This window comes from Haliotis cracherodii, unplaced genomic scaffold (assembly GCF_022045235.1).
Source record: "Haliotis cracherodii isolate W230 unplaced genomic scaffold, xgHalCrac1.p SCAF_25, whole genome shotgun sequence".
In the NCBI taxonomy this organism is placed as follows: Eukaryota; Metazoa; Mollusca; class Gastropoda; order Lepetellida; family Haliotidae; genus Haliotis; species Haliotis cracherodii.
The window spans coordinates 4854588-4879759 of record NW_027266281.1 but is presented as its reverse complement, the minus strand read 5'-3'; the positions used below and the strand labels follow the sequence as shown (position 1 = coordinate 4879759).

Here is a 25172-nt window from a genome sequence, read left to right as displayed (position 1 = left end):
GTCCGGACTAGTACAAGCAGCCACACACACACACGTACATGCACGTTGCTATATAAGTGCAATAATCTTGGACGCGACGTTAAACCCCATTTCACCTCACCTCACCTCCTTAAGAAAGTGCAGCATCAGATAGAGGCATGAGTATTGAGTGATCAGACTTCATCACCATGACACCAGTATGAGCGCGACAATGTTTCTGCCAGGATCTCTTCCAAAAGTTGGAAAAATAATTTTGTACCGTATATCGCCGTCTATAAAGTGACCCCATCTATAAGGCGACCCCCCTGTACAAGCCTGCAAAATCGATGCTAGTTTATACCCCGGCTATATAGCGAATCAGAATGAAGGTGAGTTGTGCGATCTACCGATCACTTCTCAGACGATTTCATCAAAATGAAGGTAAACAATATTGAATAAAATTTTGAATAAAATTATGAATAAAATTAATAAAATTAATAAAATAGATTACTAACAGTCCAGATACACAATGAACACTTTTTATAACAAGTGTAATTCTCTCTTCCCCCCCCCTTGAAAGCCCCCTAATTCTAGGTACAAAAGACTTGCCTTATACACTGCGATCTAGGTATGTTGTATTGGTTGTTTCAGGGCGATATACAGTATGTTGTATTGGTTGTTTCAGGGCGATATACAGTATGTTGTATTGGTTGTTTCAGGGCGATATACTGTATGTTGTATTGGTTGTTTCAGGGCGATATACGGTATGTTGTATTGGTTGTTTCAGGGCGATATACAGTATGTTGTATTGGTTGTTACAGGGCGATATACAGTATGTTGTATTGGTTGTTTCAGGGCGATATACGGTATGTTGTATTGGTTGTTTCAGGGCGATATACGGTATGTTGTATTGGTTGTTTCAGGGCGTCCCAGGCCTTATTAGTGATAGTGATGACAACTACCCCCCTGTAAAGGTATGTAGAAGAAGATCATGTAGAGCACAGCTGAGATGGTTGATTGGTTGGTTTGTTGTTTAACGCCACACTCGGCAATAATCAGCTATATGATGGTGGTCTGTAAATAATCGACAATCCAGTGATGGATATCATGAGCATCGATCCATGTAATGATGATACGATGACATACATAAACCAAGTCAGTGAGCCTGGCCACCCGACCGCTGTCATATAGCTAGAATATTGCTGAGTCAGGCGTTAAACAACAAACAAACAAGCAAACAAACAAAACATGTGAGGGGTGTACAGGGCTTTACAGGGATGTGAAATCTCCGCGGAAACGCGGAAAATCGCGGTTTTTTAAACAATAGTCCTCGGAAAAAATAATCTTCCACGTAAAAATTTAATCTAAATTTTTTAAAAAAAACACTCTGAAAAATATGATCGAAAACCAGACAACCGTCTCGGATTGTCCTGTTTTCGATCAGAGCTTTAACCAGCATAGGTTTTCGGACTTCATACATTTTCTATCACGAATACTTGCACTATAACGTGGGTTGTGGCGTCACACAGAAATTGTAAATACACAGATGTTTTGAAGTTTATGGCAGTATTGCTCCCAGACCTGGCGGGTAGCCAGGTGTGCGAAAGCTATGCCCGATTTTTTAAAAGTACTGATTTAACTACGAAATTTTACTGCATCTGCCATCTTGTTTATTTGACTTATTGACTTTTGCCATTGACTTATTACATTTCTTGGTGTGAATGTTGTCCAAACTGCACGAAATTGCTTAAAATGCAATCAAATGTTTAAAAAAATTTCGGGGGGGCATGCCCTCAGACCACCCTACACTTTTCCTCTTTTTTCGGGAAAACCTGCTCACATGCCTGGTTTTAGGAGCTGAGTAAGCTTGTACACCACATACCAAAACATCAAGGAGTGTACATGAAGTTCAGCTTGTAAAATTCTTTTACTCCGCAAGTAAGGCTGGCTATTGATACAGATCATAGAGATCTGTATTCGGTAACTTAATATCGATCAATTGTCTATAAATATAGAAGTATCTTTGAGCAAATACCCAAAAGAAATGAACATATTTCACTCCACTGGTGAGTGGTGACACATTTATTCAGGGATTACTTTGTGGACATTTGACATTACATGCCTAGACTAGTACAAGCAGCCACACACACTTAAATGCATGTTGATATAACTTCTTTCAGTGGCATTTTAGAAGTTGGTGTGATGAAGTAAGACAAGTCCTAAGGATGAACAACTTCTTTATTACAATTAGTGCGACGTTTCGGTGTAGATCCTAACACCTTTATCAAGCAAGTGATGGATAGTGCTAAACAACATAGGTATATATACTTATTAACATCAATGTTTATACAGTAAATTGATTGATGGACACCGAGAGCTGATTAAGATAATTAGAAGCCAGTGGATGACTAATGGACACAGAGTCAGCGAGCAGACTGATGGAAATGATGGAAGCCAGTGGATTAATTGGATGGCCATAGGGATTTAGCAATTAGGTGATGGTAAGCAGGCGGGATGTAGTAGCCTTGGTCTCTGTTCATTGCCGGCTGGATCCTTTTGATGTAGATGGCTTCTAGGAGTTTCCTGATTTTGTAGTCAGATTGATTGTTGGCCAGGATCTTGATGTTGTACATCAGTGTGTTGTGTGTTCACAGAGCACCAAGTTGAGACGGAAGCAAGACAGCAGGAAGAAGCTCCTCACCCCCTTCAAGCACACACTGAGGGAAGGCTCGGACGCGCTGGAGAAAGGCCTCGCTGAAGTTGCTAGAGCGGCCTTCGAGAAGGCTCTCGATACCTACTCCTCTTCTAACTTTCTGGTAAGGAGGCCCCAACATGACCTTTCTTGATACAGTCTAGTCTCGTTGACCTGACACTTGTTAATCCGACAATCAGCTTTATCAGACACAAATGATGGGAACCGATTTAATCAGTGCTATTTAGACCCGTTAATACGATAGTCTCGCACTCTGACTCCGACACGCCTGATTTGCAATGAATTGCTGAAATCACTCATTAATCAGTCTCATTAATCCAACACAGTGATCAGCGTACTCCATGGTCATCTGCCCGTGAGTACACAGACCCGTGTTTTGATGTGAGACATGTCAGCGAGTAGCTGCATATTTCAACGGCTGCAGAGATAAACTTGCTTAACAATAAACAATTACTGCTTTAAATGCACATTACATGCCTAGATTACCTCAATCTCAAATCGGATACAAGTTCTCACTATACGATCTTTCACAAACTTTGACCGACCAATGAAATTACTAACAGGAAGTTGACATTAGCCACTAAGAAAACAGCTTTCTTAAGCATTGCGGCACTAGTTTCAAATTAGCGACTTCCATTTCAGACTATGCTTTCAAAACCAGTCAATTTTGAATAAGTCATACAGTCCGTAACAGTAGTTTTGTGTTAAACTTTAGTGGTTGCATGATTAGAAATCATATTCCACTGACAATGTAACACAACAATGAATATTTCATTTTTCATTTTCCAACGTGTTGGTATCGTTATCTATCGTGTAGTTGTCCAATTTTCGATCATGAACGTTTATACTACCTAATTTTGATAATCCAACATACTCGTTAATCCGACATAATGTCCAACAATGTCGGATTAACAGGACTTGACTGTAATGAGAGTGTGTGAGCTTGGTCATTGTGTGAATTTTATTAGAGTTGTCCTGATGTAAAAGTAAGCGTGTCACGATGTGAAATTCAGGGTGTCCTGATGGGAAATTCAGGGTGTCATGATGTGAAATTCAGGGTGTCAAGATGTGAAATTCAGGGTGTCATGATGGGAAATTCAGGGTGTCATGATGGGAAATTCAGGGTGTCATGATGTGAAATTCAGGGTGTCATGATGTGAAATTTGGCGTGTCCTGGTGGGAAATTCAGGGTGTCATGATGGGAAATTCAGGGTGTCATGATGTGAAATTCAGGGTGTCACGATGTGAAATTCAGGGTGTCCTGATGGGAAATTCAGGGTGTCATGATCGGAAATTCAGGGTGTCATGATGGGAAATTCAGGGTGTCATGACAGGGTGTCATGATGTGAAATTCAGGGTGTCATGATGTGAAATTCAGGGCGTCCTGATGGGAAATTCAGGGTGTCATGATGTGAAATTCAGGGCGTCCTGATGGGAAATTCAGGGTGTCCTGATGGGAAATTCAGGGTGTCATGATGTGAAATTTAGGGTGTCATGATGTGAAATTCAGGGTGTCATGACAGGGTTTCATGATGTGAAATTTAGGGTGTCATGATGGGAAATTCAGGGTGTCATGATGTGTAATTCAGGGTGTCATGATGTGAAATTCAGGGTGTCATGATGTGAAATTAATTAAGGGTGTCACTCTTCACAGATGATCAGTGAAAGCTACATGACATACTTTTCTACGTATCAACTCATGTTGTTTAGTTTTGATTAAATTTTCAAACAATAATGTTAACAAGGGTTCCCAATAACCGTGATAACCCAGTATCCACGACAACAGACTCTCTCTCATGGGGACTCCTAGCAACCTGGGTTAGTGTAGGCTCTTAGCAACCTGGGTTAGTGTAGGCCCCTATCAACCTGGGCTAGTGTAGGCTCCTAGAAACCTGGGCTAGTGTAGGCTCCTAGCATCTTGGTTAGTGTAGGCTCCTAGCAACCTGGGTAAGTGTAGACTCCTAGCAACCTTGGTTAGTGTAGGCCCCTAGCAACCTGGGCTAGTGTAGGCTCCTAGAAACCTGGACTAGTGTAGGCCTCTAGCAACCTGGGTTAGTGTGGGCTCCTAGCAACCTGTGTAGGATCCTAGCAACCTTGGCTAGTGTAGGCCTCTAGCAACCTGGGTTAGTGTGGGCTCCTAGCAACCTGTGTAGGATCCTAGCAACCTGGGCTAGTGTAGGCCTCTAGCAACCTGGGTTAGTGTGGGCTCCTAGCAACCTGTGTAGGATCCTAGCAACCTGGGCTAGTGTAGGCCTCTAGCAACCTGGGCTAGTGTAGGCCTCTAGCAACCTGGGCTAGTGTAGGCTCCTAGCAACCTGTGTAGGATCCTAGCAACCTGGGCTAGTGTAGGCTCCTAGCAACCTGAGCTAGTGTAGGCTCCTAGCAACCTGAGCTAGTGTAGGCTCCTAGCAACCTGAGCTAGTGTAGGCTCCTAGCAACCTGTGCTAGTGTAGGCCTCTAGCAACCTGACAGCATGGGTTGTTTCCCGTGACATCAACAACTGGATCTTCTGGTCCAGACTAGATTATTTACACGCTTGATTATTAGTTTTGATTATCTGACTGCCATCATTTGGCTAGGATATTGCAGAGTATGGCAAACAACCATTATAATACTCACTCATTCGCTACATTTGATTGAAGAAAATTGTTTCTGAGTGAGAAATAACTAAAACAAACTGATGTTGATATTTATTACCCTGTCTTTTCTTTCAGCAAAAAGACGTAACAGAGTGTAAAGTGGTTGTTCTGAAGTACGCCTTTGCCATCAGTGGTGTTGCAACTGGCAATTATGCGGTGAGAACTATTACTTAATAATAATAATAACAACAACTATAATAATCATCATCATCATCATCATCATCATCATCGGGGGCGGTCGGGTAGCCTAGTGGTTAAAGCGTTCGCTCGTCATGCTAAAGACCCAGGTTCGATTCCCGACATGGGTACAGTGTGTGAAGCCCATTTCTGGTGTCCCCCGCCGTGATATTGCTGGAATATTGCTAAAAGCGGCGTAAAATTAAACTCACTCGCTCACTCACTCACTCAATCATCATCATCAACATTATTAAGGAATAAGAATATACACTTCTACATTCAATTGTCAGAGTAACTATTTGTGGCCATCTACTTGATGGTAAGCTGGTAGTCCACAGGGAAACCTTTACTCGTCTGAAACAGTTGACTTGTGTTATGTTTTAACCCTGATACAAACATTTGTATCATGCTAACACAGTACGATACTCAATCTCATTAAAACCAGATCTTGGTGTTCATACTGCTACACAAGGATCGGAGGAAGAGATCGGAGGTCACGTCAGAGCGACCTTTCGTGAACTTTGACCAACCACAGGATAGGAGTGACAGGAAATCACCACAAGCCAATCAGAAAGCAGCTTTCTTGAGGTTTATGGCACTTCCATTCCAGACGACTGTTTGATGAACATTTTGGCGTAGCTTGAAAATTGAACAAAAGAAAACCCTGATGTCTGATGGACGGCTGAGATTGTATAGCCGTATTTTCCAGTGGCCATGTGGACAGTCTCTTCCATTCAAATGTTTATCCCATTGAAGCGAGAAGTAGACAACGATTTGTTTTGAATGCCTAGTGTTAACCTTTTTGGGAGTGAAGCTTTCACTTTCGTGATGACCGTCGCCTCTGTGGTCTAGTTGTAGAGCGTCCACCTGTAGTGTGGAAGGCCCGGGGATTGATCCCCGGCCGCGTCATACCAAAAGATGTATAAAATGGTACTTTTGTGATCTTGGGATCAGATGAAAAGTCGTTCTGACATGATCTGTAATGGGATGTGGGGCGGTCGGGTAGCCTAGTGGTTAAACCATTCGCTCGTCACGCTGAAGACCCGGGTTCGATTCCCTACATGGGTACAATGTGTGAAGCCCATTTCTGGTGTCCCCCGGTGTAATATTGCTGGAATATTGCTAAAAGCGGCGTAAAACCCTACTCACTCACTGTAATGGGATGTCTTGAGATGTGAGTGCCTTGGTAGCGATTGGTGAGATACGATTTCAACGAGACTGGTACAACAATGCTTATTTCCCTAGTTATTGGATCTGCGTACTGTTATTTCGCACTCTCTGCCAGAGCTCCAGATAAGCTGCGTATCTGCGTGAAATACGCATCAGAAATGCAGAAATACGCAGTAAAATATAATCCAAGCGTATCAAATACGCAAGGAACATTACAGATACGCTACAAAAATAAAACTTGTGCGTATCATCAAAATATTGTGAAGTAACCCTGCGTATTTGATTAGCAAATGAGCAACTTATATTGAAATTATAAGTTGGCATTCCGTCAACCTTGCCAAACTCATCATGATCATTTGCCATCACACTTTCTTGTGGAAGTATCGCGGTATTTTTGAGTCCTATAAAGCTCTCGAACCCACACGACATCAGTTTGCAGGGACTAGATGAATAGTGTTTTTAAATATTTAACTTAAATACCCACATGTGTAAAAACTAGTGGGTAACAGAAATTTGAATACGCACCTAGAATTACTGATACCCAATGATTTTAAAATGCATGGGTAAAATACCCACAACACCAAAAGCTTATCTGGACCTCTGCTCTGCTCACTGGGGAGTATACAACCCAAGCTGCCTTATTGACAATGTTCTGCATCTCATCCCACCGGGTACCCATTTACTGCTGGGGGAACAGAGGTGGTGTTTGATTACTGATTCAGTCTGTCAAACATCAAACACTGACCTCCGACTTTTATTTATTTAACAGCACATCATGGAAGCCATTCATAGGTTTGAAGAAATCAGTAACACCTCGACCGTGAAATTCCCCGCCAGTTACTATGGGCTTGGCAAGGCTTATGTCACATTAAACAGGTAAGTTAGTTTTACTCATCCTTGCGATTAGGCAATATAGTTATGATTCTGAGCTGAAAATTATGCTAGTGCGTTTGTTCTCCCCCAATTAACTATTTTTGGCATATTTTTCACAAATTATTTCCATGCATAAAATATCACGGAGAGTAAATTGTTAATACACCTGTGACATGATGCATTTTACAGCGAGACTTAGCCGACCAATGTTTGTTGTTTAACGCCACACTCAGCAATATTCCAGCTGTATGAAGGCGGTCTGTAAATAATCGAGTCTGGACCAGACAATCCAGTGATTGACATCATGAGCATCGATCCGCGCAATTGGGATCGATGACATGTATCAACCAAGTCAGCAAGCCTGACCACCTGATCCCGTTAGTCGCTTTAGCCGACCAATGAGAGAAGTGCTGTCAATTCACATAATTCGTCTTCAGCAGCCCATGCTTGTTGTAAGAGGCGACTAACAGGATCAGGTGGTCATTAGTGCTGGCTTGGTTGATGCATGTCATCGTATCCCAATAGCGTGGATCGATGCTCATGATAACAATTACTGGATAGCTGAAATACTGCTGAGAGTGGCCTGACACCAGGTCTCTGATTGGTTGTTACGTAAAACAGAGCTCAAAGCGCCACTTTGTTTTTCAATTAATTTGTGTCACATGATAAATTTGATGAGCTTTGATCACGTTTCACGTATGTCTAGTCTGAAAATAATGCTTTTTTAAACCCCACTGATTACTCCCAAAGTACTTCAGTTATGTTAAGCATCTCTCTGTGTACTTTGAACATATATATCGTTCTTATGACATTAAGTAGTATATTGTTTCAAATTACTTTGCATGTCGACCTGTGATGATTCTGGGATAGAATAGGTCGTCAGCAACCCATACTTGCCGTAAAAGGCGACTACGCTTGTCGGAAAAGGCGACTAACGGGATCGAGTGGTCAGGCTCGCTGACTTGGTTGATACATGTCATCGATCCCAAATGCGTGGATCGATGCTCACAATGTCAATCACCGGATTGTCTGGACCAGACTCGATTATTTACCGAACACTGTCTTATAGCTGGAATATTGCTGAGTGCGGCGTTAAACAACAAACCAAACCAAAACTAACTCAACAACAATACGCGAGACTGGAGTCTTGATATGTATCTTTAGGGGAAACCAATCTTGAGTAAATTGTGAGGTGTTTTGTTTAGGCTCTTTCTTCAATTCGAACATGTCTCGTTGGTAACCATGGTAACTGTTGTCATAGGTATACAGAGGCAACCGTCAATCTCAACAGTGGATTATCGGCAGTGAGGAACGGTGTCCGGTGTGATGCCTTTTGTTGGCCGGGGACAGACAAAGTCATCCCAGAATCCAAGAAAGATAAGCTAGAGGTAAGTCTTCATCATTATCCATCCACTGATAAAATTTACAAAGAGCAACTTATTTTTAATATAGATCGTGATTTCCAGCTTAAAATGTTAAGAGTAGCACGTTTTCCAAAAATCTCTCGTCAAAATCCGAAATTCATCATACACGAGGACGATAGCTGTAATTTGATTGGCTGCCCTAGGTCATGTGCTCAAATTTGACCAAACACGAACCTTGTAGCAGATTTCGGCAAGAAAGCGTCATTAGAAACCAATTTTTATCAAATGATATCGCTTATTATAACTGCGAAAAGTCTCCAGGCGATGTTCGGCGGGTAGATGATCTTAGCTTTCTTCGACGAACGTGTTATTCATGAATACGAGGCCTCAAAAACAGGGTTATTTCTTCATGTTACTGAGCGGACAGCCGCTGTTATCGGGATATGGGTGATGACAGATACTATTTATATAATTCTTGTTAAGATGCTTTTCCAATTACGTAAACAATGAAAATAAAAAAGGAATAGGTAAGTGTATTTTATGAAATAGTATATTTGCCGAAAATCGTCAAATGTTCGCTTCCTAGGTCCTTGATCTGGATGTTATGAATGTGTTAGCTAACACCTTTTTATTTACAACAAACTTAAATAAGTTGTAAATGCCTTTTTTTTAAAATGTGATAAACATAACTTTCATAATTATAAACATTAGGATCAGACCTTTCAAATGGTGTATAACATACAGTAGCAAAGATGTTTTACAGGCAGATATTTTTTTTGATAAATGTTGGCTTCATCTATCACACAAGAGTCTCTGGGAACTCGGTGTCCCAGCAGTAAACGCTTCTGGTTGATTGGTGTTGAAAGGGTTAAAACAACCGATATTGTCCATCTTTTTACATGTGATGTCATTGTGATGAAACTGCACGAACAGCTCTTTGATAAACCATTACCATGATTACAAGCTTACTTTATCACAAACACTGGACCCATATTATATATACATACTTCCAACATTTCTTCCTGAACCTATGGGGGTCACGGGTGGCCCAGTCGTCTAAGGCGCCGCGATTCGCTGTGCAGAGTTGCGTACCTTGGGCATGCCAGAAACCTATGATTGTGGGTTCAAATCCCGGTTCGCCCCGATTATGTTTCTAGGTTTGTCAGCACCATACCCGTGCTCGTGGGTTTCACCGAGGTGGTAAACATCTTAGACCTGCAATCACTTCTGGCTTCCTCCCACATTAAGCTGACACGCCGTGATATAACTGGAATACTGTTGAACCCAACTCACTCACTCTTGTGAACATGCCCTGATGTGTGCTATCTACTGTTACAAGCGGCGTTAAACCCAATTCACTCACTCACTCTTTATATATAAATCCACTGATGCTTGAGGGAGGGGGATGTCAGCGGTCACATTCTTTTGGAGACGCATTAATTTCACAATTTACAGGATTAGATTGGTTTGACGCACAAACGAATCTGGTATGTTGTGTGAATCAACGCTCATGAAAGCATCACATGTGACATCATAGATCCATGACTCGAGATGCAGCATTTGTCTCGTCCAGGATTGGCTTGTAAAGTTTGTAAATCACGTGCAGCATATTGTGATCAGAATAAAGACACTGGTAACACATGACTGATTGTTAGTTTTGTCATTAAGTGGTACACATTGTGTTAGTTTTGTCATTAAGTGGTACACATTGTGTTAGTTTTGTCATTAAGTGGTACACATTGTGTGAGTTTTGTCATCAAGTGGTACACATTGTGTTAGTTTTGTCATCAAGTGGTACACATTGTGTTAGTTTTGTCATCAAGTGGTACACATTGTGTTAGTTTTGTCATTGAGTGGTACACATTCTTTGAGTTTTGTCATTAAGTGGTACACATTGTGGTAGTTTGGGCATTTAGTGGTACACATTGTGTTAGTTTTGTCATCAAGTGGTACACATTGTGTTAGTTTTGGCATTAAGAGGTACACATTGTGTTAGTTTTGTCATTGAGTGGTACACGTTGTGTTAGTTGTCATGTGGTACACATTGTGTTAGTTTTGGCATTAAGTGGTACACATTGTGTTAGTTTTGGCATTAAGAGGTACACATTGTGTTAGTTTTGTCATTAAGTGGTACACGTTGTGTTAGTTGTCATGTGGTACACATTGTGTTAGTTTTGGCATTAAGTGGTACACATTGTGTTAGTTTTGTCATTGAGTGGTACACCGGGTTAGAAACTAACAGTTTTTGCCCACTAGTCCTTATAATGATAACATATAGCAAAACTCTTAAAATGGCTAATTTCTACTCGTCCTTAGGATACCTTTACTATTGGGCAGTTTGGTAAGGACTACAGGACTAGTGCCAATTTCTAACGCTGGGTACACGTTGTGTTAGTTGTCATTATGTGGTACACATTGTGTTAGTTTTGTCATCGAGTGTTACACATTGTGTTAGTTTTGTCATCAAGTGGTACACATTGTGTTAGTTTTGTCATTAAGTGGTACACGTGTTAGTTTTGTCATCAAGTGGTACACATTGTGTTAGTTTTGTCATCAAGTGGTACACATTGTGTTAGTTTTGTCATTGAGTGGTACACGTTGTGTTAGTTTTGTCATTAAGTGGTACACATTGTTTTAGTTTTGTCATTAAGTGGTACACATTGTGTTAGTTTTGTCATTGAGTGGTACACGTTGTGTTAGTTTTGTCATCAAGTGGTACACATTGTGTTAGTTTTGTCATTGAGTGGTACACATTGTGTGAGTTTTGTCATCAAGTGGTACACATTGTTTTAGTTTTGTCATCAAGTGGTACACATTGTGTTAGTTTTGTCATCAAGTGGTACACATTGTGTTAGTTTTGTCATTAAGTGGTACACATTGTGTTAGTTGTCATCAAGTGGTACACATTGTGTTAGTTTTGTCATCATGTGGTACACATTGTGTTAGTTTTGTCATTAAGTGGTACACATTGTGTTAGTTTTGTCATTAAGTGGTACACATTGTGTTAGTTGTCATCAAGTGGTACACATTGTGTTAGTTGTCATCAAGTGGTACACATTGTGTTAGTTGTCATCAAGTGGTACACATTGTGTTAGTTTTGTCATCATGTGGTACACATTGTGTTAGTTTTGGCATTAAGTGGTACACATTGGAAACATCTCTTCTTAACCTACACACTTCGCTATATGTTTCTATGGTTGGCAATTCTTTTGATGGTGAGTATATTTTATCCTAGGACCACAAAAATGCAATTCATAACCTTGAATGATTTTTTATTAACGAGATACATGGCATCCAACATTTGGATTCATTTTCTGCAAAGTCCCATTTTAAGACATAGAAATGTTTATGCAATGATTGTTTTTAGATATTCTGTTGGATTATTTGAAAGTAGACATGTATGCTGAAATGTTTTAAGATAACGTTTAAATTACGTTATGAACTAGCAATAGGAAAATAAGATATATACGGAAGTAAATTGACGTCGAACGTCTTTGTTTATGTCACTGCTCAGTTTAATCCTAGCCCCCACGAGGTTCCTTTTCAAGGGTATAAATCTTGTTCCACTGTTTGTCTTGGTTACCATGGTAATTAAATAAGTAAAAGCCAAACCAGGAGACCATAACAAGATCCTTCCCTCATGTACCTGATTATGGCCTAGAGCAGCTGGAACTAGCCTTTTGTAACCTATGTTTAACCTTGTTGAATTTGAAACCAGGCCATACATTATCTTCCTTAGCGATGAGAAACAGCATCATGGACACCTCATTAGTGAGGGATGGACACCTCATTAGTGAGGTGTCATCTGTCACACCACCTTCTCACCTGGTGATTAGGACACACCTGGCCAGTGTAAACAGGTGGTAATAGCTAACAGCTGATGCTTCAGCTTGCTGAGGCCTTGGACACAACGTGGCCGGCCAGGTTCAGCATCACAGCTTCCTCTGACCACTAAGTCGTTCCTTGTTTAGAGATGTTCCCCTTCAGTCCAGCAAATGAGTAGTTGTGTGTTGAGTTTAGGAAGTAAGAGGATAGCCTCTTAAACAGCAGGTCATGGTAACCTGAAAATGTCTTTACTTTCAAAAAATCAAGTTAAAGTTTGTCCTCATAATTGTATAAAATATTGGTATATAATTGTGTTAAACATTAATGGTATATGAATGTGTACAATAATGGTATATGATTCTGTACAATAATGGTATATGAATGTGTAAAATATTTGTACATGAATGTGTAAAATATTGGTATATAATTGTGTAAAATAATGGTATATGATTGTGTAAAATATCAGTATATGATTTTAAAATAGCAGTATATGATTGTGTAAAATAATGGTATATGAATGTGTACAATAATGGTATATGAATGTGTACAATAATAGTATACAGTAAAGTACAGTTAAAACGAACTCAAAGGGACAACTAATTTTAGTTCGTTATAACCGTAGTTCGTTATAAGCAGATATACAACAAAAGAACGGGACTAAAAAATAAGTTTGTTATATCGGTCAGTTCGTTATAAGCGTGTTCGTTATAACCGTAGTTTACTGTATGATTGTGTACAATAATGGTATATGAATGTATAAAATATTGGTATATAATTGTGTTAAACATTAATGGTATATGAATGTATAAAATATTGGTATATAATTGTGTTAAACATTAATGGTATATGAATGTATAAAATATTGGTATATAATTGTGTTAAACATTAATGGTATATGAATGTATAAAATATTGGTATATAATTCTGTAAAACAATAGTATATAATTGGATATATTGTTAATAAAATAAAATAAAATGAAATAGTGCAGGGCTTACTCATGTTGAGCTGGAAAGAGTGGAGATTCCTAACTTGGGGAGAGCCCAATGTTTGACGTGTCGACAGTAGTGTTAGCAGTGCTTGTAATCCCTGGTACATTGATTTGATTTGTCTTGCCTGCCTGACGGTTGCAAGTCTCCTGTGTCTTCTATCAGTGGATTCCTGTTTCTGCCGAGGTTTACTTCTTTCTAAACCTCTGAGATTTCTTGCAGCACCTGTACCTCCTCCTCCATGGTATGTTGGTAGCGTCTGACTGTTTCATTTTCTGCAGTGTGTGCGTTTAAGTTTGAGTTTCTAGCCCGAACTGGGCTCTTGGCTTCATTTTGGGTCCTTTACTGTGTTATCATATGGACCTTTGTCAGCTGTACTTACTAGACCAAACAGAATTTTACTAGACTCGGGCTTTAGACTATTGGTTAATGTTCGGTTAGTGTTAAAGTTGGTCCTGGGATATTTTGATAAATAAATTGTCCTAGAAAAAAGGTTATTTTGCTTCAGATTTCAAAAGAAAATTACAAAATTGGGTCAACCATTCAGAGTAAACAATTGTTATCTTCCGTTTTGAAAAATGGGGGCATATAGCGATCAGCATGTCTGTCCATTCATTGGTCCTCCATCACTTTTCCATTTCTGGACCGGTACTCCTAAACTGTTCAATATTTCTTGATGAAACTTGCTATACACATCAGTCAAGTCGTGAACTGGTGCCTTTTAATGATTTGAGATTTTTGTTTTTTTTATCATAAAAAATGGCTTTCAAAAAATAGAGTTGGACTTCTGCTGAAAGTGAGGATAGTGCTTATTTCTGGAGAAGAACTCCAAACCTTTGAATATTTTTAGATGAGACTTGGTATACAGATTAGTCTCGTGGCAAACTGGTGCCTTTTGATGATTTGTGATTTATAATATTTATCCCTAAGTCCCATGCTTTTCAAAACCAGTTTATGGAGAAACAGTTTATAGTAAACCTCTTTATGGAGAAGATGTTTACAGTGAACCAGTTTATGGAGAAACAGTTTATAGTAAACCTCTTTATGGAGAAGATGTTTACAGTGAACCAGTTTATGGAGAAACAGTTTATAGTAAACCTCTTTATGGAGAAGATGTTTACAGTGAACCAGTTTATGGAGAAACAGTTAATAGTAAACCTCTTTATGGAGAAGATGTTTACAGTGAACCAGTTTATGGAGAAACAGTTTATAGTAAACCTCTTTATGGAGAAGATGTTTACAGTGAACCAGTTTGGAGAGAAACAGTTATATGGTGAACCAGTTTAACAAATCACTTTTTAGAAAACCAGTTTGTGGTGAATCACTTTATAGTGAACCTGTTTGTGGTGAATCACTTATGGTGAACCATTTTGCGGTGAACCAGTTTATAGTGAACAATTTTGTGGTGAACCAGTTTATAGTGAACCATTTTGTGGTGAACCAGTTTATAGTGAACCTGTTTGTGGTGAATCACTTATGGTGAACCATTTTGCGGTGAACCAGTTTATAGTGAACAATTTTGTGGTGAACCAGTTTATAGTGAACCATTTTGTGGTGAACCAGTTTATAGTGAACCATTTTTATGGTGAACCAGTTTATAGTGAACCATTTTGTGGTGAACCAGTTTATAGTGAACCATTTTGTGGTGAACCAGTTTATAGTGAACCATTTTGTGGTGAACCAGTTTATGAGGAAGCACAGGCGGCTACTGAGACAGGTCACTTGATCCCTGGATTCCTTACTTCAGACTAGGGCTGGCCGAGAAGATTGATAATCGGAATTATCGTCAGTGGGAAAAAACAACTATTATCGATATAAAATTTGTGTCTTTGATAATATCTTGCATAAACTGTGATGAAATAAAGTTAAGATTTACAGAAACAGACTTGAGTAATGTTGCTTATGTCAATTGCTAAAAATTGGAAAGTGACTGTTTTTTGTTATATCCTCAATGTCCACAAAGTAATCCCTGCATAAATGTGCCATCCCTCACCAGTGCAGTAAAATCTAAATTTCTTCAGGACTTTTTTTTGTGTAATTACCTCTATTAGTATATGATCTGTGTCGATAGCCAGACCCACATCAGACAAAGTTTTTTGTTTGTCGTTTCATGGGTATGAAATGTCTCAAAAATGATTCGTATATTTGTGAGTCACTCGTCATTCGTCACTCAACCCGTCATCTTGTATTTCAGGCTCTACTTCGGGAGCTGCTCCAGACCTGTAAACGTCCGCCAACTCCAGACGCCGTGTGTCGCCATGGTAACTGTCAGGAGGACAGAGATGTTATATATTTCTCAGATCCAGACTTTAAGGTCAGAATATATTATTGTGGGATCTTTTACATGCAATGTACATTTGTAAGAACATTAAGTTTTATTGTTGACATAATCTAATTGTGGAGTATCTTCCTGAGTCAAGTTAACTTACTATAGAAGTCCAGTTTCCACCCTTGGCAAACTAGGCTGGAATTATGGAGTTACATTTTGGCTGGACTAACGAGTCTATGCATAGTCCAATCAAAATAGTGTAATACAATTGACGTCTGGTTTGTAAACTGCCGGGGCGGTCGGGTAGCCTAGTGCTTAAAGCGTTCACTCGTCACACCGAAGACCCGGGTTCGATTCCCGACATGGGTACAATGTGTGAAGCCTATTTCTGTTGCCCCCACAGTGATATTGCTGGAATATTGCTAAAGGCTGCGTAAAACCATACTCACTCACTCACTCACTCATACACTCACTCATACACTCACTCATACACTGCCGTGCAGATTTCTGTTGATTGCAGGATTTGCAATGCATGTGTACCACCAACTCCGCATCAACAGATATTTCCCAAATCGTCTCATGTTTTTAATGAAGGTGCTCACATGGTTTGATGCCTTTTTTTATCACAATATAGATTTTGATTAATGATCAGATCGTCTTGACTGTGCGCCGCCATTTTGTTTGAAGCAAATGCAAGTGATATGAGAGATAGAATCTGATTGAACATTAAGGAGAACATAGAAGGGGCATAACTCGTCATAGCCACTGGTGGCACTAAGATCGAGCCTAGAAATTCCTGCCTAGTTCGGCAAGGGTGGAAACTGGACTTTTACAGTCAGTAAACTCCCTTGCCTCAGGAAGATGATTGTGGAGACTTGGAAGTGTGGACCTCTCACGCCTCTAACCTTCATCTTCCCAAGGCAAGAGCGTCCACTAGCCTCTTTATCAAAGTCTTCTTTCCTCCTTGCCACATCAAGCCCACTTTCCTGTGCTAAATATGATTGGACTATCGCACACATCGATCGCCCAATCAGAGAACATTCCACAAAATCAACATCCACGACTGGTACATTTTCGTATGAAAGTGATTTACCACTGCCTGTCTTTGTTGACGCAAATATGTCATTTTCATCTTTTTAACCCCACAATAATTGCCTATGTTTTTATGTCAGGGATGAAATCGCAAATGTTTTCGTTTTCTGATCGACTTGGTCGTCGACTATGGTAGTCACCATTTTTGTGAAGCTATACGAGATAAGAACAGCGATCTGAATAGATATTATGTTTTCATTACAAGGGACACAACTCGTGATCTACAGATGTGACGCCAGGGTCGAGCCTAGAAAAATGGCCTTGATGTGGCAGGGGTAGAAACTAGGCCTTGATATTGGCTAGTGGACACACTTGCCTCGGAAAGATGCTGACATTTGACATGTTTTTCGGTATATTGCAATGAATATGGGTTACTTGTGTCTAGAATGGCCTCCTCCTTGAGTGGGTATGAAAAATAACGTCAAAAGATGGTACATGTTGCTACCCCATACTTCGACATCAACAGGATGAAACAAGGACCCCTCGGCTTGGAATCAGTATGCTTTGTCAGAGGGGGTTATCCATGTTATACCTGCGGCATATGAACATGAATTGGGAATTTTTAATGACACTTGCTGCAGACTTGCCTCTGAGCAGGTCCAGAGAAATCCTGGTTCTCCAGACTCAAACTTGAGGTACCAGATTAGCCTGTGCTCTGAATGAAAAGGTTGCAGGTTGTCTTTGAAAGTCCATCTACTTTCTTTCAGGGGTTTGTGCGAGTGAACTGTCAGTCTCTCTGTGTGGTAGAGTTTCACGTAGCCTGCTGGAAATCTTACAAGGGGAAGGGGTCCGACAAGGTAGGTGTGCCATTTGCAGGGCGCTTCCCCATTGACAACACTGGAAGATCTGGGGTAGAATAGGTCTTCAGGGAACCATGCTTGCCGTAAAAGGCGACTATGCTTGTAGTAAGAGGCGACTAACGGGATCGGGTGGTCAGGCTCGCTGACATGGTTGATGCACGTCATCGTATCCCACTTGCGTGGATCAATGCTCATGATATTAATCACTGGATTGTCTGGTCCAGACTCGATTATTTACAGACCACCGTCATATAGCTGGAATATTGCTGAGTGCGGCGTTAAACTCAGTAACTTGTTGGTGTACCTTTGGACATTGCACATGTCAATCACTGGTTTGCCTGGTCTAGACATCATTGGGGCACGGGTGGCCCAGTCGTCTAAGGCGCCGCAATTCGCTGTACAGAGTTGCGTTCCTTGGGCACGCCAGAAACCCATGATTGTGGGTTTGAATCCCGGTTCATGTTTCTAGGTTTGTCAGCACCATAACCATGCTTGTGGGTTCCACCGAAATGGTAAACGTCTGACACCTGCATCACTTCGGGCTTTCTTCCCACATTAAGCTGACACGCCGTGATATAACTGAAATACTGTTAAACCCAACTCACTCACTCTAGACATGATTATTTACAGACCTCCATCCCATAGTGCGAATATTGGTAGCTATTATTTACACTCTGCTCAGCGATAGAAATTGATACCATGCCTATAGTCCTGGACAAATTGCCCAATAGTTTAGGCATCAGAAGGACAGGTAGAAATTAGCCCTTTTTAAGGGTTTACGTTCTATACGTTCTCAGGATTCACTCAAGGAACGTTCTGACATGGGCCCTTTATGTGAGAATTCATAAATTCCCGAGGTACATGCACACTTGACCATACAGCACAATGTTAAAATGCCCCATTGTGTTTGAAAATGGGGCCTTTTTTTTCCAATTTAGGGGCTAAAATCACAAGACCTCACATTAGAATTATCCTGTGTTCTCATTTTGAGGACTAGTCAGTGTTAGAAATTGGCACTAGTACTGTATTCCTTGCCAAACTGCCCAATACTTAAGGTATCATAAGGACTAGTAGACATTTGCTATTTTTAAGGGTTTTGCTATATGTTATCATTATAAGGACTAGTGGACCCCAAATGTTGGTATCTATCGCTGCCAGTGGACTAACTATCGCTGCTGGTGGACTAACTATCGCTGCTAGTGGACTAACTATCGCTGCTGGTGGACTAACTATCGCTGTGTAACTATCGCTGCTAGTGGACTAACTATCGCTGCTAGTGGACTAACTATCGCTGCTAGTCGACTATCTATCACTGCTTGTGGACTAACTATGGCTGTTAGTGGACTAACTATCGCTGCTGGTGGACTAACTATCGCTGCTGGTGGACTAACTATCGCTGCTAGTGGACTAACTATCGCTGCTAGTGGACTATCTATCACTGCTAGTGGACTAACTATTGCTGTTAGTGGACTAACTATCACTGCTAGTGGACTAACTATCGCTGCTGATGGACTAACTATCGCTGCTAGTGGACTTACTATCTCTGCTAGTGGACTAACTATCGCTGATAGTGGACTAACTACCACTGCTAGTGGACTAACTATCACTGCTAGTGGACTAACTTTCGCTGCTTGTGGACTAACTATCGCTGCTAGTGGACTATCTATCACTGCTAGTGGACTAACTATCGCAGCTAGTGGACTAACTATCACTGCTAGTGGACTAACTATCGCTGCTAGTGGACTATCTATCACTGCTAGTGGACTAACTATCGCTGTTAGTGGACTAACTATCGCTGCTGGTGGACTAACTATCGCTGCTGGTGGACTAACTATCGCTGCTAGTGGACTAACTATCGCTGCTAGTGGACTAACTATCGCTGCTAGTGGACTAACTATCGCTGCTAGTGGACTATCTATCACTGCTAGTGGACTAACTATTGCTCTTAGTGGACTAACTATCGCTGCTTGTGGACTAACTATCGCTGCTAGTGGACTATCTATCACTGCTAGTGGACTAACTATTGCTGCTAGTGGACTAACTATCGCTGCTAGTGGACTAACTATCGCTGCTAGTGGACTAACTATCGCTGCTAGTGGACTAACTATCGCTGCTGGTGGACTAACTATCTCTGCTAGTGGACTAACTATCGCTGCTAGTGGACTAAGTACTGCTGCTAGTGGACTAACTATCGCAGCTAGTGGACTAACTATCGCAGCTAGTGGACTAACTATCGCTGCTAGTGGACTAACTACCACTGCTAGTGGACTAACTATCACTGCTGGTGGACTAACTATTGCTCTTAGTGGACTAACTATCGCTGCTAGTGGACTAACTATCACTGCTAGTGGACTAACTATCGCTGCTAGTGGACTAACTACCACTGCTAGTGGACTAACTATCGCTGCTAGTGGACTAACTATCGCTGCTAGTGGACTTACTATCTCTGCTAGTGGACTAACTATCGCTGCTAGTGGACTAACTACCACTGCTAGTGGACTAACTATCGCTGCTTGTGGACTAACTATCGCTGCCCAGTACTGTATTGTATCCGGAATACTGGATTGAAGCGTTTGACTACAAACAGTAACCTTGCTTTTCCTCGTTGTGTTTCAGGAGCAACTAGATAAGTCTTGTCCAACTCCGGACTGTAGTTCTTTTATACAGAGAATCTGTCTCTACAGGCATAACGCCGACCCTAAAGTTGTGAGTCATTTACAAATATTGTTACACATTATCATGATCAGAAGATATTAAAAACATTCTGCTATTCTAAGTATTATGGGGGGCACGGGTGGCCCAGTCGTCTAAGGCGCCGCGATTCGCTGTGCAGAGTTGCGTCCCTTGGTCACGCCAGAAACCTATGATTGTGGGTTCGAATCCTGGTTCGCCCCGATTATGTTTCTAGGTTTGTCAGCACCATACCCGTGCTCGTGGGTTTCACCGAAGTGGTAAACGTCTGAGACCTGCATCACTTCACGCTTTCCTCCCACATTAAGCTGACACGCCGTGATATAACTGGAATACTGTTAAAAGCGGCGTAAAACCCAATTCACTCACTCACTCTAAGTATTATGACCTGTGAAGATCTGGGTAGAGAAGGTCTTCAGCAACCCTTGCTTGCTATAAAAAGGGACTATGATTGTCGTAAGAGGCGACTAATGGGATCGGGTGGTCAGGCTCGCTGACTTTGTTGATGCATGTCATCGTTTCCCTCTTGTGTGGATCAATGTTCATGATGTCAATCAATGGATTGTCTTGTCCAGATTTGATTATTTACACTCCACTGTCATATAGCTGGAATACTGCTGAGTGTTGCGTTAAACAACAAACAAACCAACGAAACATTTCTTTGGTGGACCTGTTGAGCCTTTTCACATGAACGTTGTCAATGTTGAATATTTTAGAAACAAAACAAATTTACCTGCCTTTTTAATCTGATTTTATTTATAAAACACTGTCAAATTTCGGTGACTTGGTTGGTGAATGTCATCGTACCCCAACAGAGTAGATCAGTGCTCACAATATCAATCACAGGATGGTCTGGTCCAGACTCGATTATTTACAAACTGCCGTCATATAGCTGGAATATTGCTGAGTGCGGCGTTAAACAAGTCAACAAATAACATTAGACAAACTGTCTTGGGCTGGGCCTGTTCTGAATCCTTGAAATGGCAGGAAATACCTGATATTCAGGAACTTTTGTTAAACATTCATAGTTGGTTTACAGATTTCTTTCTCTCAAAACTTGAAGTTGGTGTTTGAAAAAAATGACTTCACAAATTTTGTTTTTTGTGTTGTATAAACATATAGTATTTAAAAAAATACAATCAAAATTTGCCTCATGCTGTCCAATATCCTGATCAATGCTGTCATGGTGAATTTGATATCGGGACATGCATTACAACGGCTTGTGATCTGCTCTACTGCTAAATGTGTTTTTCAGATTTGGGAATAAAACACCAACTTAATTCAGAATTTTTTTTACTACTTTTTCTACTCATCAATGAGGGGCACGGGTGGCCCAGTCGTCTAAGGCGCCGCGATTCGCTGTGCAGAGTTGCGTCCCTTGGGCACGCCAGAAACCTATGATTGTGGGTTCGAATCCCGGTTCGCCCCGATTATGTTTCTAGGTTTGTCAGCACCATACCTGTGCTCGTGGGTTTCACCGAAGTGGTAAACGTCTAAGACCTGCGTCACTTCGGGCTTTCCTCCCACATTAAGCTGACACGCCGTAATATAACTGGAATACTGTTAAAAGAGGCGTTAAACCCAACTCACTCACTCACTCTACTCATCAATGAAAGAAAAATAGTGAAAATTCCTAACACTTAGTGATGCAATTGGACAATGAAGGCATGAATAAATGTAAGAATAGTTTTGTTTGTTTTGTTGACAGTATACATCAGACAAACCATTACAAAAATCTAAAAATCAGAAGAAATTACTGAAGCTCGAACCTTCAAGGTAAGTTTTTCAACCTAATGTTTTGTCGAAATTGCCCAGTTGTCTAAGGAACCACAATTCGCTGTGCAGAGTTGCTTCCCTTGGGTGCGCCAGAAACCTATGATCGTGAGTTCGAATCACACTTCGCACCGATTATTTTTTAAGGTTGTCAGCACCATACCTGTGCTCGTGGGTTTCACAGAAGGGGTAAACGTCTTGAGACCTGCATCACCTTGGGATCCCCTCCCACATCAAGCTGACGCGACGTGATACTGGAATACTGTTCACAGCAGCGTTAAACCAAGTTCACTCACTTGCTCACAACCCCCCGAGGATCCGGGGAAGAATAGGTCTTCAGCAACCCATGCTTACCGCAAGAGTCAGCAAACGGGATAGGGTGGTCAGGCTCGCTGACTTGGTTGATGTATGTCATCGTATCAAAATTGCGTGGATCGATGCTCATGATCACAATCACTGGATTGTCTGGTCCAGACTCGATTATTTACAGACCACCGTCATATAGCTGGAATATTGCCGAGTGCGGCGTTAAACTCAGTAACTTGTTGGTGTACCTTTGGACATTGCACATGTCAATCACTGGTTTGCCTGGTCTAGACATCATTGGGGCACGGGTGGCCCAGTCGTCTAAGGCGCCGCAATTCGCTGTACAGAGTTGTGTTCCTTGGGCACGCCAGAAACCCATGATTGTGGGTTTGAATCCCGGTTCATGTTTCTAGGTTTGTCAGCACCATAACCATGCTCGTGGGTTCCACCGAAGTGGTAAACGTCTGACCGCCGTCATATAGCTGGAATAGTACTGAGAGCGGCGTTAAACAACAAACAAACAAAGTAACTACTACACAATGAATGGGGGGACCACCCACCTGTGACCCGCCACTCCCCCCTGGCCTGGCCCCTGTTGTTTTTGGCCTGATACACGTAGGTCCCCATCTTCCCGAGGCAAGAGAGTTAACTGGCTATAAAAGTCCAGTTTCCACCCTTGCCGAACTAGCCTGGGATTATGGAGTTACATGTTGGCTGGACTAAATAGTCTATGCATAGTCCAATCAAAATCGCGCACCGAAATCGAAATCCGGTTCATAAACTGTCATGCAGAGTTTGGTCGATTGCATGATTTGCAAAGCATGTGCATCGCCAACTCATTGTCAACAGATATTTTCTATATCTTTTCATGTTTTTAATCAAGGTGCTCACGTGATTTGATGTACTTCGCGAAGTTAGAACCGTTTTATCACAAAATAGATCTTGATGGTCGATCAGATCGTCTTGACTGGGCGCCGCCATTTTGTTTGAAACAAATGCATGTGATACGAGAGGTGGAATTTGATTGGTACATATGAGAGAGGCATAGAATGGACATAACTCGTAATAGCCACTGGTGGCGCTACGATCGAGCCCAGGAATTCCAGGCTAGTTTGGCAAGGGTGGAAACTGGACTTTTAAAGTCAGTTAACGCTCTTGCCTCGGGAAGATGGGGACAGGGTACTGCTGTACATACATAATTGATTATCAGTTATCTTGTACAATCACTGCATGTTCCTTGACTCATGGAAGAGTCACCATATCCCAATTGGGTGAATCGATGCTCATGATATCAATCACTGGATTCACTGGACCAGACTTGATTATTGACAGACCGCCGTCATATAGCTGGAATATTGCCGAGTGCGGCGTTAAACAACAAACAAACAAACTGACATCGTGGGATGTGGCTTATGATGTCAATCACTGTTTTCTCCAAACATTACATACAAGCACCTGTCATGTAACTGGAATATGCTGACAGCCGCATTAAATATCAAACAAACATTGTGCCATGACAGTGTGGGATATTGCTTCTAATATCAACCACTTGTTTGGCGACATGATACAGCTTGAATGTTGCTGACGACAGCTTTACGCCATAAGCAGATAAAACATACGCCGGTAACCTCATGCAGCTTGGTCTAGTAGATACAGTGTCTGCCTGGAGAGCGGGTTTGATCCCTGGCTTCATCATATCAAAAGACGTTACAAGATGGTACTTGTTACCCTGCCTGACACAAGGACTGGTTGATTTGGTGTCAGTATTGTGTCTAAGTTGAGTATCCATGTTAAACTGCGGCATGGTATCTCATTGGGCAGGCGCTGTAAAACTGCAGGGCGGTCTGGTAGCCTAGTGGTTAAAGCGTTCGCTCGTCACGCAGAAGACTCTGGTTCGATTCCCGACATGGGTACAATGTGTCCCCCGCCGTGATATTGCTGGAATATTGCTAAAACCGGCCTTAAATCATATTCACTCACTCATTCACTCACTGTAAAACTGTAAGTCCAGATTAGCACTAGCAACTCAGAAGTGCGTGCGCGTCTCCATGTAAGGAATCATTCTTGACACGATGTAAACCCCATTTCACTTCACCTTTTGCAGCCAAGACAAGATATCTCGTAAAGCGGAGAAGAAAGCACTACGGAAGCAGAAGAGGAAGGAAGCTCGGGAAGCGGAGGCGGAGAAACAACAGGAAGAGGAAGAGGAGGAAGACACAACCGATGCCCTCTCTCTGGCACAGCAAGGTAAGGCAAATACTGGCACAGCTCACTTTCATGTAGGACGCCTCCGTGGTCAAGTGATAGAGCGTCCGCCCGGAGAGTGGAAGGTTAGGGGTTCGATCCCCGACCGCGTCATACCAAAAGACGTTAAAAGATGGTACTTGTTGTTACCCTGTCTGGCGCTCGGCATTAAGGGGCTAAAACAAGGGCTGGTCGGCTCGAAGTCAGTATACTGTGTCTGAGTGGGGTATTCATGTTAAACTGCGGCATGGTATCTCAGTGAGCTAGCACTATACAAGGATAGAACAAGGA

The 25172-nt window shown here is 41.4% G+C and overlaps 1 protein-coding gene across 1 annotated transcript in view; it reads left to right on the top strand.

The window, feature by feature from the left end:
* LOC139472738 (E3 ubiquitin-protein ligase TTC3-like) overlaps positions 1-25172 on the top strand; it is an 80512-nt gene that overhangs the window by 24455 nt on the left and 30885 nt on the right. Inside the window, exons 14-23 of the mRNA XM_071255198.1 lie at positions 882-932; positions 2613-2774; positions 5386-5466; positions 7427-7533; positions 8792-8918; positions 15901-16020; positions 17775-17864; positions 20484-20573; positions 22267-22334; positions 24742-24884. Coding sequence (XP_071111299.1) covers positions 882-932; positions 2613-2774; positions 5386-5466; positions 7427-7533; positions 8792-8918; positions 15901-16020; positions 17775-17864; positions 20484-20573; positions 22267-22334; positions 24742-24884 — 1039 coding nt within the window. The remainder of the gene's footprint in view (positions 1-881; positions 933-2612; positions 2775-5385; positions 5467-7426; positions 7534-8791; positions 8919-15900; positions 16021-17774; positions 17865-20483; positions 20574-22266; positions 22335-24741; positions 24885-25172) is intronic.